An 18,737-nucleotide genomic window follows, 5' to 3' on the forward strand; every position below is an offset into this window, starting at 1 on the left:
TAATTCGTTGGTGGCACAGTGTGCCCCCCCCGCCCCCCCTCCTTCCTCCCTCTATTGTAATAATTCATTGGTGGCACAGTGTGCCCCCCCCGCCCCCCCCCCTTCCTCCCTCTATTGTAATAATTAGTTGGTGGCACAGTGTGCCCCCCCCGCCCCCCCCTTCCTCCCTCTATTCTAATAATTCGTTGGTGGCACAGTGTGCCCCCCCGCCCCTTCCCCTTCCTCCCTCTATTGTAATAATTCGTTGGTGGCACAGTGTGCGCCCCCCCCCCCCCCTTCCTCCCTCTATTGTAATAAATCGTTGGTGGCACAGTGTGCGCCCCCCATTGGCCCCCCCTCCCTCTATAGCATTAACAACATCGGTGGCCAGTGTGCGGCCTCCCATCCCCCCCCCCCCCCGATCATTGGTGGCAGCGGGTTACTAGCAATAGTACAATAGTAAATGATTCATACTTACCTGCGGCTGCGAGCCGCGATGTTCGTGTCCGGCCGGGAGCTCCTCCTACTGGTAAGTGACAGTTCATTTAGCAATGACACTTACCAGTAGGTGGAGCTCCGGGCCGGACACGAACATCGCAGCAGCCGGTAAGTATTAATCTTCTACTATTGTACTATTGCTAAGTAAGTAACCATGGCAACCAGGACTGTAGTAGCGTCCTGGTTGCCATGGTTACCGATCGGAGCCCCAGCGATTAAACTGGGACTCCGATCGGAACTCCGCTGCCACCAATGATGGGGGGAGGGGGGGAGATGGGAGGCCGCACACTGGCCACCAATGTTGTTAATGCTATAGAGGGAGGGGGGGCCGATGGGGGGCGCACACTGTGCCACCAACGAATTATTACAATAGAGGGAGGGGGGGCGCACACTGTGCCACCAACGAATAATTACAATAGAGGGGGGGGGGGGGGGCCGCACTGGCCATCAATGATATTCAAACTGGGGGGGGGGGGGGGTCTGCCCCCTGCTGCCTGGCAGCCCTGATCTCTTACAGGGGGATATGATAGTACAATTAACCCTTTCAGGTGCCGCACCTGAAGGGGTTAATTGTGCTGATCACGGCCCCCTGTAAGAGATCGGGTGCTGCCAGGCAGCAGGGGGCAGTCTTGTACACAGTTTGTAGTGTATTCTAACTAGAAGCGTCCCTATCACCATGGGAACGCTTCTGTGTTAGAATATACTGTCGGTTCTGAGTTTTCACGAAGTGAAAACTCAGCTTTGAAAAAGCTTTATGCAGACGGATCTTCGGATCCGTCTGTATAAAAACTAACCTACGGCCACGGATCACGGACACGGATGCCAATCTTGTGTGCATCCGTGTTCTTTCACGGACCCATTGACTTGAATGGGTCCGTGAACCGTTGGCCGTGAAAAAAATAGGACAGGTCATATTTTTTTCACGGCCATGAAACACGGATCACGGATGCGGCTGCAAAACGGTGCATTTTCCGTTTTTTCCACGGACCCATTGAAAGTCAATGGGTCCGCGAAAAAAAACGGAAAACGGCACAACGGCCACGGGTGCACACAACGGTCGTGTGCAGGAGGCCTTAGGGATGAGCAAATCGACTTCGGATGAAACATCCGAAGTCGATTCGAATAAAACTTTGTTAGAATACTGTACAGAGCGAGCGCTCCATACAGTATTAGAATGTATTGGCTCCAATGAGCCGAAGTTATTACTTTGCGAAGTCTCGCAAGAATTTGGGTAATAACTTCAGAAATTAATTTCTACTGTTAAAAACCTTTTACCGAACTCAGTTTTGGTTCCAAGGTACCACTAACGAAGCTTTATGCAAATCAACTTCGGATGTTTTATCCGAAGTCGATTCGCTCATCCCTACTAAGCATGTTAGACCAGCTCAGTAAGATGAACTAAAGATAAGGAAAAGAACAAACAGCAGGTGGCGCTATACAGATATATTTCATTGAATAGATCACTGGCTATGCCAGGGATCAGCAACCTTCAGGCTGGGTTCAGACCTGAGCGTTTTACAGCGCGTTCCTACGTGCTGTAAAACGCTCAACAGGCAAGAACCAATGTTTCCCTATGGGCATGGTTCTCACCTGAGCGTTTTACAGCGCGTACGATCGCGCTGTAAAACGCCCGACGCCCCAAGAAGTACAGGAGCTTCTTTGGGGCGTCTTGTCGCGCGTTCCCGTACAAGGACTTCAGCGGGAACGCGCGACAATGGGCGTTCGCTTGTTCCGGAGCCGCGTCTGTAAACGCGCATACAATCGCGCATACAGAGCGCTCCATCCCGAACGCTCAGGTCTGAACCCAGCCTAAGCACTCCAGCTGCTGTGAAACTACAACTCCCAGCATGCACTCTTAGTGAACTGGAGCATTCTGGGAGTGACTGGAGCATTCTGGGAGTTGTAGTTTCAGAACAGCTGGAGTGCCGGAAGTTGCTGAACCCTGTGCTATACTAAATTTGTAATTAAATGCAATTACAAAAAGTATTTAGATCCAGACACTGGTTTAAAAAATGTAGAATTAGTTTTGAGCAAAAAGGCTATTAACCACCTGAGCCCCCAGTGCTTAAACACCCTGAAAGACCAGGCCACTTTTTACACTTCTGACCTACACTACTTTCACCGTTTATTGCTCGGTCATGCAACTTACCACCCAAATGAATTTTACCTCCTTTTCTTCTCACTAATAGAGCTTTCATTTGGTGGTATTTCATTGCTGCTGACATTTTTACTTTTTTTGTTATTAATCGAAATTTAACGATTTTTTTGCAAAAAAATGACATTTTTCACTTTCAGTTGTAAAATTTTGCAAAAAAAACGAGATCCATATATAAATTTTGCTCTAAATTTATTGTTCTACATGTCTTTGATAAAAAAAAAATGTTTAGGTAAAAAAAAAATGGTTTGGGTAAAAGTTATAGCGTTTACAAACTATGGTACAAAAATGTGAATTTCCGCTTTTTGAAGCAGCTCTGACTTTCTGAGCACCTGTCATGTTTCCTGAGGTTCTACAATGGCCAGACAGTACAAACACCGCACAAATGACCCCATTTCGGAAAGTACACACCCTAAGGTATTCGCTGATGGGCATAGTGAGTTCATAGAACTTTTTATTTTTTGTCACAAGTTAGCGGAAAATGATGATTTTTTTATTTTTTTTTCTTACAAAGTCTCATATTCCACTAACTTGTGACAAAAAATAAAAACTTCCATGAACTCACTATGCCCATCAGCGAATACCTTGGGATGTCTTCTTTCCAAAATGGGGTCACTTGTGGGGTAGTTATACTGCCCTGGCATTCTAGGGGCCCAAATGTGTGGTAAGGAGTTTGATATCAAATTCGGTAAAAAATGGCTGGTGAAATCCGAAAGGTGCTCTTTGGAATGTGGGCCCCTTTGCCCACCTAGGCTGCAAAAAAGTGTCACACATCTGGTATCTCCGTATTCAGGAGAAGTTGGGGAATGTGTTTTGGGGTGTCATTTTACATATACCCATGCTGGGTGAGAGAAATATCTTGGCAAAAGACAACTTTGTATAAAAAAATTGTAAAAGTTGTCTTTTGCCAAGATATTTCTCTCACCCAGCATGGGTATATGTAAAATGACACCCCAAAACACATTCCCCAACTTCTCCTGAATACGGAGATACCAGATGTGTGACACTTTTTTGCAGCCTAGGTGGGCAAAGGGGCCCATATTCCAAAGAGCACCTTTTGGATTTCACCGGTCATTTTTTACAGAATTTGATTTCAAACTCCTTACCACACATTTGGGCCCCTAGAATGCCAGGGCAGTATAACTACCCCATAAGTGACCCCATTTTGGAAAGAAGACACCCCAAGGTATTCGCTGATGGGCATAGTGAGTTCATGGAAGTTTTTATTTTTTGTCAAAAGTTAGTGAAATATGAGACTTTGTAAGAAAAAAAAAAAAAAATCATCATTTTCCACTAACTTGTGACAAAAAATAAAAAATTCTAGGAACTCGCCATGCCCCTCACGGAATACCTTGGGGTGTCTCCTTTCCAAAATGGGGTCACTTGTGGGGTAGTTATACTGCCCTGGCATTTTCCAGGGGCCCTAATGTGTGGTAAGTAGGTAAATGACCTGTGAAATCCTAAAGGTGCTCTTTGGAATATGGGCCCCTTTGCCCACCTAGGCTGCAAAAAAGTGTCACACATCTGGTATCCCCGTACTCAGGAGAAGTTGGGCAATGTGTTTTGGGGTGTCATTTTACATATACCCATGCTGGGTGAGAGAAATATCTTGGCAAAAGACAACTTTTCCCATTTTTTTATACAAAGTTGGCATTTGACCAAGATATTTCTCTCACCCAGCATGGGTATATGTAAAATGACACCCCAAAACACATTCCCCAACTTCTCCTGAGTACGGTGATACCAGATGTGTGACACTTTTTTGCAGCCTAGATGCGCAAAGGGGCCCACATTCCTTTTAGGAGGGCATTTTTAGACATTTGGATACCAGACTTCTTCTCACGCTTTGGGGCCCCTAGAATGCCAGGGCAGTATAAATACCCCACATGTGACCCCATTTTGGAAAGAAGACACCCCAAGGTATTCAATGAGGGGCATGGCGAGTTCATAGAATTTTTTTTTTTTTGGCACAAGTTAGCGGAAATTGATATTTTTTATTTTTTTCTCACAAAGTCTCCCTTTCCGCTAACTTGGGACAAAAATTTCAATCTTTCATGGACTCAATATGCCCCTCACGGAATACCTTGGAGTGTCTTCTTTCCGAAATGGGGTCACATGTGGGGTATTTATACTGCCCTGGCATTCTAGGGGCCCTAAAGCGTGAGAAGAAGTCTGGAATATAAATGTCTAAAAAATTTTACGCATTTGGATTCCGTGAGGGGTATGGTGAGTTCATGTGAGATTTTATTTTTTGACACAAGTTAGTGGAATATGAGACTTTGTAAGAAAAAAAATAATAATTTCCGCTAACTTGGGCCAAAAAAATGTCTGAATGGAGCCTTACCAGGGGGGTGATCAATGACAGGGGGGTGATCAATGACAGTGGGGTGATCAATGACAGGGGGTGATCAATGACAGGGGGGTGATCAGAGAGTCTATATGGGGTGATCACCACCCTGTCATTGATCACCCCCCTGTAAGGCTCCATTCAGATGTCCGTATGTGTTTTGCGGATCCGATCCATGTATCCGTGGATCCGTAAAAATCATACGGACATCTGAATGCAGCCTGACAGGGGGGGTGATCAATGACAGGGGGGTGATCAGGGAGTCTATATGGGGTGATCACCCCCCCTGGAAGGCTCCAGGGAGACGCCCGTATGTGTTTTGCGGATCCGATCCATCTATCAGTGGATCCGTAAAAATCATGCGGACATCTGAATGGAGCTTTACAGGGGGGTGATCAATGACAGGGGTGTAATCAATGACAGGGGGGTGATCAGGGAGTCTATATGGGGTGATCACCACAGTCATTGATCACGCCCCTGTAAGGCTCCATTCAGACGTCCGTATGCGTTTTGCGGATCCGATCCATCTATCAGTGGATCCGTAAAAATCATGCGGACATCTGAATGGAGCTTTACAGGGGGGTGATCAATGACAGGGGTGTAATCAATGACAGGGGGGTGATCAGGGAGTCTATATGGGGTGATCACCACAGTCATTGATCACGCCCCTGTAAGGCTCCATTCAGACGTCCGTATGCGTTTTGCGGATCCGATCCATCTATCAGTGGATCCGTAAAAATCATGCGGACATCTGAATGGAGCTTTACAGGGGGTTGATCAATGACAGGGGGTAATCAATGACAGGGGGGTGATCAGGGAGTCTATATGGGGTGATCACCACAGTCATTGATCACGCCCCTGTAAGGCTCCATTCAGACGTCCGTATGTGTTTTGCGGATCCGATCCATCTATCAGTGGATCCGTAAAAATCATGCGGACATCTGAATGGAGCTTTACAGGGGGTTGATCAATGACAGGGGGGTAATCAATGACAGGGGGGTGATCAGGGAGTCTATATGGGGTGATCAGGGGTGATCAAGGGTGAATAAGGGGTTAATAAGTGACGGGGGGGGGGGGGGTGTAGTGTAGTGGTGCTTGGTGCAACATATTACTGAGCTACCTGTGTCCTCTGGTGGTCGATCCAAACAAAGGGGACCACCAGAGGACCAGGTAGCAGGTATATTAGACGCTGTTATCAAAACAGCGTCTAATATACCTGTTAGGGGTTAAAAAAAACACATCTCCAGCCTGCCAGCGAACGATCGCCGCTGGCAGGCTGGAGATCCACTCTTTTACATTCCGTTCCTGTGTGCGCGCGTTCACAGGAAATCTCGGCTCGCGCGAGATGACGCATATATGCGTGACTCTGCGCAGGGCTGCCACCTCCGGAACGCGAATCTGCGTTAGGCGGTCCGGAGGTGGTTAAAGGGGTTCTACTGGAATTAAGAAATTGAAAATACGTAAATATTACTTTATTATAAATATATTCCCAAATACCTTTCATTAGTTATAATGGCTCGTTTTGTCTGGGGAGCAATCATTAGGAGAAATAAAATGGCCGCCGTCCTATTAGTACACACAAAACCTGTCCTAATCATACAGCAGGACAAGTTACTTCACAACACTGAGATAAAGATCTGCCTCATCCTCCTCTCTACTCTGCTTGTCAGGGATTATGATCCTGAATACAGTTTAATATGATATTTAGCTGAATCTTTGTGGGAATGGAGTTCATGAGGAGACATGAAGTACAGAGAGGATGGACAGGACAGACTGTGGTAATATGGGGCTGTGGTAATGGAGACCGTAAACAAGTGCTGCTGCTCATCAGCCACATCTGCTCAATTCCAACAGAGATTCAGCTAAAGATCTTATCATCTGTATTTAGGAATATAATCCCTGACAAGTAGACCAGAGAGGATGAGGCAGCTCTTTATCTCAGTGTTGTGAAGTCCTACTGTGTGATTAGGACAGGTTTTGTGTGTACTAATAGGACGGCGGCCATTTTATTTCTCCCAATGATTGCTCCCCAGACAAAACGAGCCATTATAACTAATATTATAAGATATTTGGGAATATATTTATAACAAAGTAATATTTAAGTATTTAAATTTTCTTAATTCCCAGAGAACCCCTTTAACTTTGCAGTTTGCACATACATTTTTAATATCTGCTCCATTCAGCATTTGTCTCTTTACTTGTGCTTTCAGGCTCTACAGCTCCACGCCCATGCTGCACTTTCTTATGAATGTTTTGTGAATACTAAAAAACTGTCTCATTGACAATTGCTCTTATAGGAGTTGTCACGTTACAACTTATCCCCTAGTACAAGGATGCTCAACCAGCATCCCTCCAGCTGTTGCAAAACTACAACTCCCAGCATGCCCTGATAACTTTAGGCTGTCCAGGCATGAGGGCCGCAGGTTGGGCATCCCTGCCCTCAGTAAAAACTGAATTTCCCATATATAATTCTAGAACTCTGCATTCAATTATTCCTCTATTATTCCTCCTTGAACACATAAATGAATTAACACCTTGGCGCTATATATATATATATATATATATATATATATATATATATATAGACATATATGTGCAATGACTCAGCTTCTTACAGTTTCTTGGTTTCTGTTGCTACTGCAATGATCCCTCAGGATTAATCTCCTCTCCAGTGTATTCCCTTGTTGATATCTTGTTTGCATCCAGGAAAGTAGGGCTTATCCTTTTAACCTTGGAGTAATTATAGCTTCTTCATTATCACTAACATCAAATGGATGCATCAGTTTAAGCAAAGAAGAATAGTCTAAAAAATATGTAAATTTCCATCCCACAGCAAAGCTAAAATAAGGCATATTGTGCATATTTTTCTCATTTATTGTAAATTAAATAACAAAATAAAAACATTTTTGGAATGACGCCCAGCTGACCGGAACCTGAAAATAAAATCATTCAAACAAATGGTGACTACTTTATATATTAAATAAGAGCAAAAGAGGTTGAGCCACCTTTTGGAGGAAAGGAAGTTCATGTCATTTACCAGATTTCAGGAGAAGTATGAACTGCCTAGAACTCACTTTTATAAGTACCTTCAGGTGAGACACGCATACAACGCCACATTTAAAGGTACGAGTGAGGTGGCAGGGAGAGATGCTGCATTGCACCAGATTCTGTCCAGGGGGGCGAGGAGAGGTATGATATCCTGTATATATAAGCTATTGCTTGATAAGTTCCTAGTGTCCCATCCACTGGTGGCTAAAAGTAAATGGGAAAAAGATGTTGGCAAATTAACTGATGACCAATGGTCTGATATACTGGAGGCGATACCTCTCTCTTACCTGAGTGAAGGACGTAAACTCTCGCAGCTGTTTATTGTCCATAGGGTCTACAAAACACCGTTTTTTTTGTTCCGTATAGGGTTCAGACCTACGGATGAATGTCCAAGATGCTCTGTGGTTTCTGCAGATGTGTTGCATATGATGTGGACGTGCGAGAGGTTAGGGAGATACTGGGAGTCGGTACGTCAGACAATACAGGACGTTTACAAGGTACGAATACCCTCTGACCCGAAAGTGTGTGTGTTGGGATATGTCTCTGAACTGGCTACAGGTCAGGTACATAAAATAGCTATAGGTAGAATGTTATATGTTGCTAGAAAGTTAATCGCTCTGCATTGGATACAGACAGCGCCGCCAATCCTAGGCGAATTCCTAAGTGCGGTTGACACGATGCTGAGTTATGAACGGATGGTATATCAGAAGCGTGGATGCCCAGCGAAATTTGGAAAATTATGGGATTTATGGCTGTCGTTTCGACGTCTGAATGGAAATGTTTAAAAATGTGCCTTTGTACTTTGCAGGTTAGGGAGGGAGGGAGGGGGGGGGGTCGGTTGGGTACTTAATTACTACACATAGGCTGATATCCTTTTTGTTTTTAGCCTTATGGACAGTATATTTCTATGTCATCCTTGTTTACAATGTGTTAAAATGTGTATTTACACTGTAAAATGTTTAATAAAAAAGATCTGATTAAAAAAAAAAATAAGAGCAAAAGCTTTTTCAGATGTAGGTGCCCTGAACGCCATATTTTTTAATATATCGATTTATGCCTAAAAACAGACTGGTTGAACAAAATCTAATCCTAACGATTCAATTTTAGAAGGCTGCCATATTATTGCTGCATATTATGCAACCTGCAGGAAACAGTGAGGCAATGCAAAGCCCCAGAGACACGATACACGAGGAGTAGAGAGCCCTGCCAAAAATGCCTTACAATCTCTCTATACGTGTACACAAACCTATAGTGAATGTGTGCTGCCAGGATCCATACTGCGGTGCCTACACCTACATATATGGAGGCACGCAGAGGTTCCATCAACTTCCATATTATAAAAGCATTATCCTCATAAGGCATTGCTTTTAAGGGGAGAATAGGGTGTCCTATGAATGCCCTTGTACAGGGTCCGTGCATGCATTAACATCGTCTTCATGGACCCATAGGGGTAAGCATGTGACCGGAGCTGAAGCTACATCTGCACCCTTGATTTAAACAAGCAAGTGACAAGCCAATTGAATATAAAAGTTAAAATCTGAGGGCAATATACGGTAGTGACAGAGACCCCGATTCCAGGTCTGGGTCACTTACTTTATTTCCTGGCGGTACTTTTCATAAAATCTCTGTTTACTAGCTGGAGTGGGGGGGTTAGACACCATTAGCATAACACAGTGTCGGTCCTCCGGATTATCCTGTGGCTCTCCACTAGGCCAGTTTGACCCATAGGCTCATATCCGTAGGTAGTGCAGTCAGCCACTTGTGCAGAGATGGGGGACTAAGGGCCCACTGGGGGAAACACTTGTTCACCTGTGGGCCAGTCCGAGCCTGGCATAGCCTATTCTGATCCAAGATTTGGACCAGATTAGGGTGTGTTCTTATTCGTTTTTACGCTGATCCACAGACCCAAAGCTGATCTGTGAATAACCCCATTGACTACAACTGGGGCCCATATGTTATCTTAGCCTAATACATGCAGACCCGAACAGCACAAGGACAGGCACATCGCCCATCTGAATGGAGCCTTAGTTTTATGTACTTCTCAGAAAGCGCAGTGACAACCAAATGGATCACCATTAAAGAGGTTATAGATGACCTATCCTCAGCATAGCGACGTTTCGACCTCTCCGTCTTTCTCAAGCTTGAGAAAGACCGAGAGGTCTAAACGTTGCAGTTTCTGGTGAATAAACCAGCACGAATTTAAGACCAGCGAGTGCTGCAGTTTTATTGTTTATTTATTCTGGATGATTTGGGGATGCTACAGACTGGTATCCAACACTGCGGGCACCACCACCATAGAGACTTTTTGCTATAGGTTCGTAAGCGTCCCTACCTTTTTTTTCTTTTTTGAGCTATCCTCAGCATAGGTCATTAATATCTAATTGCTGGAGTCCAACCATATAGTATGAATAAGCCAAGCACTGCTGCTTTTTCAAACAGCTGATTGGCAGGGTTACCTGGAGTCGGACCCCCACCAATCTGATATTGATAACCTATCCTGAGGATAGGTCAACAATATTTAGGTCTTGTATAACCTCTTGGGCTTGTTTGGACAAATACTCTTAAATTGGGGATGTGTCAGTGCAGGGCTATGAAGAGTTGCTGCTCTTTGCAGCTGGATCCATGAACTCTTTATAACAACCCCTATGAATATTGTAATGGTAGCCATATGATTTACCATCCATGACGCGTGCATCAACTTAGTTGTAGGAAAAATGCTCTTGAGATCCGTAATTATGAAGATCTAATGAACCTACTATGGAGAACAGTTTGGTACCCATTTTCCAAGAAATAAACTGCATATTTCCATACTGTATAAGAAAACCTATACATTTTATAACCATCAAATGAATATCATACTACTACTAATACTAGTTATCATCATCATGTCCTATAGTGAGTAGCTGAAGGGCATTAAGCCCGAGGTACACCCTTTGATTCTACGGTCAATCCTCTTATAATAAGCAGACCATGGACATGAGGAGACAGCAGTAGAACAGTCTTACCTGTGTCTGGTAGGTGGCTCTGCTCACTCACCCTCCGAATATCTGAGCCGGGAGCAGGTTGGATACACAGTGTCACCCTCAGAGGTTGCAGCTCATTAATGTAGCCAGTGATGAGATGTTGATTATATCTTGTGTCCTTAGTAACATCAGCATCCTCCTGCGTCATTACACACGAAAAGGACGGCCCAGCCCTCTGCTGAAGGATATCCACCTTCATTGACGTACCTCACTCCTACAATTCAGGGAGAGTCAACAGAAGTTGTAAAAATAGGGTGATAAATGCATATATTCCGGGTGAAGGGGGTGCTATGTCTCATTCTGGAGAGCGCCTAATAGGCATAAAGAGTCTAACTTCAGTAAGTGGCATTTATCATGTTGAGAAAGTTAATACAAGGCACTTACTAATGTACTGTGATTCTCCATATTGCTTCCTTTGCTGGCTGGATTCCTTTTTCCATCACATTATACCCTGCTCGTTTTCATGGTTACAGACCACCCTGCAATCCATCAGTGGTGGCGGGACATCTTTTGACAATTAGGTCTTGTAGAAGTCATCAACACACAAGTTCACTTGCTTTCCCCCCACTGTGGATGTTTACTCATTGTGCCCATGGGGCCGCCTAACCCTTCCTCTGTGCCGCTGGCCGGATATATAATCATCTGATGGCCCCCAGCCTGCTGTTCACCCAATGTGCCATAGGCCAGTATAGGAGGCAGTGTAGAAATGCAGCAGGGACACAGACGGGAAGAGGTCTGTGACCTACATTGGAGATGGCGGCTTGGAATGAGACTCATATTTTTTTTCTTCTTCTCTTGGCCACATAGGGAGTATACAGTCAGGTCCATAAATATTGGGACGTCAACACAATTCTAACATTTTTGGCTCTATACACCACCACAATGGATTTGAAATTAAACGAACAAGATGTGCTTTACCTGCAGACTGTCAGCTTTAATTTGAGGGTATTTACATCCAAATCAGGTGAACGGTGCAGGAATTACAACAGTTTGCATATGTGCCTCCCACTTGTTAAGGAACCAAAAGTAATGGGACAATTGGCTTCTCAGCTGTTCCATGGCCCGGTGTGTGTTATTCCCTCATTATCCCAATTACAATGAGCAGATAAAAGATCCAGAGGTCATTTTCAGTCTGCTATTTGCATTTGGAATCTGTTGCTGTCAACTCTCAAGATGAGATCCAAAGAGCTGTCACTATCAGTGAAGCAAGCCATCATTAGGCTGAAAAAACAAAACAAACCCATCACAGAGATAGTTGTTTTGGCTACGCCTAATGTTTTTGCTGTTTGGAACATTCTTAAAAAGAAGGAACGCACCGGTGAGCTCAGCAACACCAAAAGACCTGGAAGACCACGGAAAACAACTGTGGTGGATGACCAAAGAATTCTTTCCCTGGTGAAGAAAACACCCTTCACAACAGTTGGCCAGATCAAGAACACTCTCCAGGAGGTAGGTGTATGTGTGTCAAAGTCAACAATCAAGAGAAGACGTCACCAGAGTGAATACAGAGGGTTCACCACAAGATGTAAACCATTGATGAGCCTCAAAAACAGGAAGGCCAGATTAGAGTTTGCCAAACGACATCTAAAAAAGCCTTCACAGTTCTGGAACAAAATCCTATGGACAGATGAGACCAAGATCAACTTGTACCAGAGTGATGGGAATAGAAGAGTATGGAGAAGGAAAGGAACTGCTCATGATCCTAAGCATACCACCTCATCAGTGAAGCATGGTGGTGGTAGTGTCATGGCGTGGGCATGTATGGCTGCCAATGGAACTGGTTCTCTTGTATTTATTGATGATGCGACTGCTGACAAAAGCAGCAGGATGAATTCTGAAGTGTTTCGGGCAATATTATCTGCTCATATTCAGCCAAATGCTTCAGAACTCATTGGATGGCGCTTCACAGTGCAGATGGACAATGACCCAAAGCATACTGCAAAACCAACCAAAGAGTTTTTTAAGGGAAAGAAGTGGAAAGTTATGCAATGGCCAAGTCAATCACCTGACCTGAATCCGATTGAGCATGCATTTCACTTGCTGAAGACAAAACTGAAGGGAAAATGCCCCAAGAACCAGCAGGAACTGAAGACAGTTGCAGTAGAGGCCTGGCAGAGCATCACCAGGGATGAAACCCAGCGTCTGGTGATGTCTATGTGTTCCAGACTTCAGACTGTAATTGACTGCAAAGGATTTGTATTAAAAAGTGAAAGTTTGGAGGGGGCGTGGCTTGGCTGCTGAGAGGAATGGCCGCTTGATCCCACAGCTCCTGCACCTCAGCGTGTTCAGAGAAGCTTCCCAGAGCTACGGACCCTGCCTCCTCTGTGCCTGCATTGGCGATAAAAGCTGGACACCTTCCTGGACAACATGGGCAAGTCGAAAAGGCAGCTTCCCAGGCTGCAAAGCGGAAACCTTGATGGCTTCTTTGAGCGGGGCCCAGCTAAAGATGGCGCGGGCTCCCGCACCGGAATGCGTACCTCATCTCCTCATGGCAGCGCGTCGCCGAGAAGCCCTTCTGGATCCGCCTCACCTCCGCTAGAGCCCGACATCCTCTCTTTAACAGAAACGGAGTTTCCATCGTTCCCACCGACGCCTAGTGACCTGGGAACCCCAGGGGCTACAGCCACTCAGAGCGGCGCCACTGCTGACCTGGCAGGGCTCTCTCCATCTTGCAGCCCCCAGAAACAAAAACCGCGTTTGGACACATCATGCCCTCCTGAGGTCAGTACGGGACCATGGGCACAAGCTGTGATGTCCCCAGCAGTGGTTCCTTTTAATGCATATCAGGCCTCAGATAAGCCCTTATGTGAAGATTCCATGAAAAATATGCTGATGGCCTTGCACCAGTCCCTGCGTGCAGACATGGCAGGGCTGATTAACCCCCTGGCGTCCAAAGTCAAAGAGACTTCAGATAAGCTTTTGCATGTGGAGAACAAAATGGCAGATTTTGCCACTTCACAGAACAACATAATAGATGCTCATAATGATTTAGCTGATGAACTGGAGACTGTTAAGAGCAAGCTAGCGGATATGGAAGACCGTTCCAGAAGGAACAACGTGAAATTCCGGGGTATTCCAGAAGAAATAGCACCCCGAGATTTACAAGCATATCTCAAGAGCCTCATAAAAGCGTTGTTACCTAAAATACCGGTCCCTGACATGATCATCGATAGGGCACACAGACTTCCAAAACCACCACATCTTAGCGCTGATGTTCCAAGAGATACGATTGCTCGGATCCATTTCTTCCACACTAAGGAAGCCTTAATGTTAGCAGCTAGAAACTGCAACAACCTGCCTGCTCCTTTTCAAACAGTCAGACTTTTTGCTGATCTTTCCAGGGCGACATTGAGACAAAGGAGAGAATTGCAACCGATTACCCTGGCTCTCAGGGATAATAATATTCCGTATAAGTGGGGCTATCCGCAGAAATTGCTGATCCGTAAAGATGAAAAAACTCACGTGGTGAAATCTGTCTCAGATGGACGAGAACTTCTATTGTCATGGGACATTTCTCCCCAGATGGAAAGAAGAGGGAATCGCACCCGGGATGATCGAATATCCGCATTTGGGACTCGAGAGGACTGACTTCCCTACACGGAACTTACAAGGTTTCTGAAAAAACACAAGGAAGCTGTTACCAATATAGTGCCATAGTCGACAGAGGCTTATTGACATGGAGACCAGATTGCATTCTTCACAATGGGTCTGTTGTCTAACCTTTTATTTTAGGTGCGGTCTCTATGCTGAAGGACTCCGTGTATTTGAGGCTCCTCTCAGCCTCATTAGTGGACTTACGCCACCTTTGTCGCACAGACGGGCTCAGCTGTCTGGTGTTTAACTTCTTCCTTCTGTTTTCCCTAACCCAATTATTTCTGTTCACCAATTGCCGCTTTAACCATCTCTCTGTGGCTACTTGTCATTTCTGCTTATTGTTAGGCAGTTGCCTACTGTTATTAGAGTTGGTTTGATAATCTGTTATTGTCTGTCAGACCGTACTAAACTTGGTTCCTCTTTCCACTCATATGGGTCTTAAAATCCTATCACTGAACGTTAAAGGACTTAACTGTCCACAGAAAAGATCATATGTCTGGAAAGAGGCAGCCAAAGCTGGAGCGGACCTCATTTGCATCCAGGAAACTCACTTACTACAGGCGGATGCTAAACGTGTGCATAATCGATTTTTTCCTCATGTATTGCATTCTCATTTTAGCAAGAAGTCTAGAGGGGTATTCATAGCTGTCAAGAACTCAGTGGCCTTTACTATCATCTCCTCAAAAGTGGACTCCAACGGCCGATACATCATCCTGGTATGTTCCATCAATAACATCACCTACACAATAGTCAATGTATATGCGCCTAACAATCGCCAAATTACTTTCCTGAGAAAATTACTGAAACAACTAAACTCATTGAAACAGGGAAAGGTAATTGTTTGTGGGGATTTTAACTCGGTGATGGATCGGTCGTTGGACACTTCCAACTTAACCAGGCGTTCTGGAGGGGACTTAGCCTCTCTCTTTCATGTAGAGGGACTCATTGATGTGTGGAGAGCTCAACATAGCATGGAAAGAGATTACACATTTTTCTCTGCTCCTCATCTCTCATACTCACGCATTGATATGTTTCTCGTAGATCAAGCCACCTTATTGCATACAATTTCATCTGACATTGGGCTCATTCAATGGTCCGACCATGCCCCTATACTATTGACCTTAGAGGATTTATATCAGTTTCCACGTGCTCCCATATGGCGTAACGACACGTATTTATTTTCCAACCCTGATACAATTAAGGAGTTGTCTGCTGAGTTGCAGGAATTTTTCAACTTCAATGTTGGCTCGGTCGCGGATGAATATATCCTGTGGCAGTCCCATAAGGCTTTTATTAGAGGCTCACTGATTAGATTAAAATGCAAATTGCGGAAAATTAGAGAAAGAGAGATATCTCAACTGCTTAAATCTATTGCAGATCTTGAAAATCGTAATAAGCTATTACCGACATCTCAAGTGTCCTCCTTACTGAAGGCAGAGAGAGATAAATTAGGAAGTCTGTTATCTCGTGACTATTCTAGATCCCTGCTAAGGTTGAGGTCGAGATATTATGCCCAGGGGAACAGAGCTGGCAGGCTACTGGCCAGTCAACTCAAGGCCCAGCAAACCAAATCAAAAATCCCATTCCTCATACATCCGACATCTAAAGCGAAGCTTCTAGATCCTAGAGACATTGCTGAACAATTCCGTAGCTATTATCACAGCCTTTATAATCTTAAAGAAACAGTTACTCTACCCGATAACTACTCTGAATTGGTGGAGAATTTTCTGAATCAATCTGATTTACCTACCCTTTCTCCCAACCAGCTTCTTTTGTTAAATGCCCCCCTCACGTCCCTTGAAATTCAAAAAATAGTAGCCACTCTCCCATCCGGTAAATCCCCAGGCCCAGACGGGTTGTCTAATGAGTACTACAAACATTTTTTTCCTGTACTGTCCCCCTATTTACTGGATATTTTCAATCGAGCTCTTGAGGGAACCCCATTCCCATCTGAGATGCTCACAGCCCTTATAGTTACCTTACCAAAACCTGGTAAACCCCCGGACATTCCTCAAAATTTCAGGCCAATCTCATTGCTGAATTCAGATGTCAAACTCTTCGCCAAGTTGACTGCCAGTAGATTATCAGCTATTCTCCCTTCCTTGATCAAAGACGACCAGACAGGATTTGTTAAGGGCCGTATTTCATCAGATAATACTAGGAGATTGATTAATCTGTTTGACCATGCTGAGTGTAATAATATCCAAATGTTGGCGGTGACGCTAGACGCTGAGAAAGCGTTCGACCGTTTACATTGGTCGTTCGCGTTCTCAGTCCTCCGCAAGATGGGTTTTCATGGTTGCATATTGAACGCTTTCTCTAGTTTATATGCCTCCCCTCTGGCCAAAGTATGGGTTAATGGGGTGTTATCGGTCCCTTTCCAGATCACCAATGGGTCCCGTCAAGGGTGTCCCCTGTCACCCCTATTGTTCATCTTGGCTCTGGAGCCTTTAGCTCAGCGTATTAGAAGAGCTCCCCTTATTCAAGGAATAAATATTGGTGGAAGAGACCATAGAATCTCGCTATATGCTGACGATATCATCCTCACATTATCGAGCCCCCTCCAGTCGTTGAGATCCGCTTTTGACATAATAGCACATTTTGGCACACTTTCGTATTACAAGATCAATAATTCCAAGTCACAAGCTCTTTTACTTAATATCCCTCAGACAGATGCCAGGGAGCTAAAATCCCGTTTTTCACTAGACTGGCAGGATATGGAACTCCCATATTTGGGGATCAAGTTGACGTACCCCGGCTCTCTCCTATATAGACAGAATTACGAGCCTCTCCTTGAAACTATGTCATCTGATTTTTCCCTTTACACCATGAAAGATGTATCATGGGTTGGCAGGGTGGCAGCGTTTCAAATGATGACGCTCCCTAAATTGGTTTATATATTTAGAGCTCTCCCTATCCCAGTTCCTGACCAGTTTTTTCGAAAAGCGCAGGCAATATTATCCAAATATATTTGGAAATCATCTAAACCCAGAATTGCCCAAAGACAGCTTTTCCTAAGGAAAAAGGCCGGTGGTCTAGGACTGCCCTGTATAGGGGACTATCACAAGGCTATTGGCTTATCACTTGCCAGGGAATGGTGGGATAGAGACTGCGATAAAGCATGGCATCAAATTGAATCCCATTCACTTAAGGAGGGCTCGTTGAGGGATCTACTCATCAGTATATTGTGGAAGGGGAAAATTCCTGATCTTTCTCTCCGGACAATGAAACATGTAGGGAAGCTCTGGTTACACTTTCGTAATACGTGTGCAGACTCTACCGACGCCTTGTTTTCACATTTAGATACCCGTTCACTGGAATGGATTTTGAAAGATATCAATCTTAGCAGATGGCGGGATCAAGGCTTCGAGAGAGTTTCTCAGCTTATCGGTCCTGAGGGTGTTCTCTCGTTTAACAAAGCTCAGCAGATGTTTCAGCTTTCAGCTGGAGAGATATTTAACTACCTTAGGGTAAAGCACCTACTGGAGTCTATTATTTCTAAGCCTCCCTCTGTACATGTGGGGATCCTTCAGCTTTATTATTCCCGAAACTTACTAAGGAAAGGAGCAACAGGAAATATATACGAATATATGGGAGACAAATCTAAGTTTGCTAAATCCAAACCATTCCTGAAATGGGAGCGAGACCTGGGTCGTACATTCTCTGGAGAGGACTGGACCTGTGCAATAAGTTTCTTGACCTCTAACTTTAAATGTGTTACACATTATGAAGCTGGGGTTAAGACACTCCTAAATTGGTACTTTACACCCAAGAGGCTACATATAATATACCCTACTTCTTCTCCTCTGTGCTGGAGGGGATGTGGAGTCGTGGGCTCATTGCTCCATATTTTGTGGGCATGCCCAATTATCACTGGTTTCTGGAAACAGGTGTTTGTACTGCTGAGGGAATTATCTGGCCATGATGTTTCCCCTTCTCCGGATCTCGCTCTTTTATTTTTGGGTATCCAACGTATTCATCCACCATATAGACCCATCACGGGGCGTGTTTTACTTGGAGCTAAATTAGTCATAACCCGCCATTGGAAAAAAGTGATCTCTCCTGATATTTCAGAGGTGGTAGCGGAGTTGAA

The 18,737-nt window shown here is 44.6% G+C and overlaps 1 protein-coding gene across 2 annotated transcripts in view; it reads right to left on the reverse strand.

Moving 5' to 3' along the window:
- LOC120978724 (calcyphosin-like protein) overlaps positions 1–18,737 on the reverse strand; it is a 71,399-nt gene that overhangs the window by 23,512 nt on the left and 29,150 nt on the right. For both annotated transcript variants that reach the window (XM_040407030.1, XM_040407029.1), the window contains exon 2: positions 11,033–11,264. In XM_040407030.1, coding sequence (XP_040262964.1) covers positions 11,033–11,249 — 217 coding nt within the window. In that variant the 5' untranslated portion in view covers positions 11,250–11,264. The remainder of the gene's footprint in view (positions 1–11,032; positions 11,265–18,737) is intronic.

This window comes from Bufo bufo, chromosome 9 (genome assembly GCF_905171765.1).
Source record: "Bufo bufo chromosome 9, aBufBuf1.1, whole genome shotgun sequence".
Taxonomy (NCBI): Eukaryota; Metazoa; Chordata; class Amphibia; order Anura; family Bufonidae; genus Bufo; species Bufo bufo.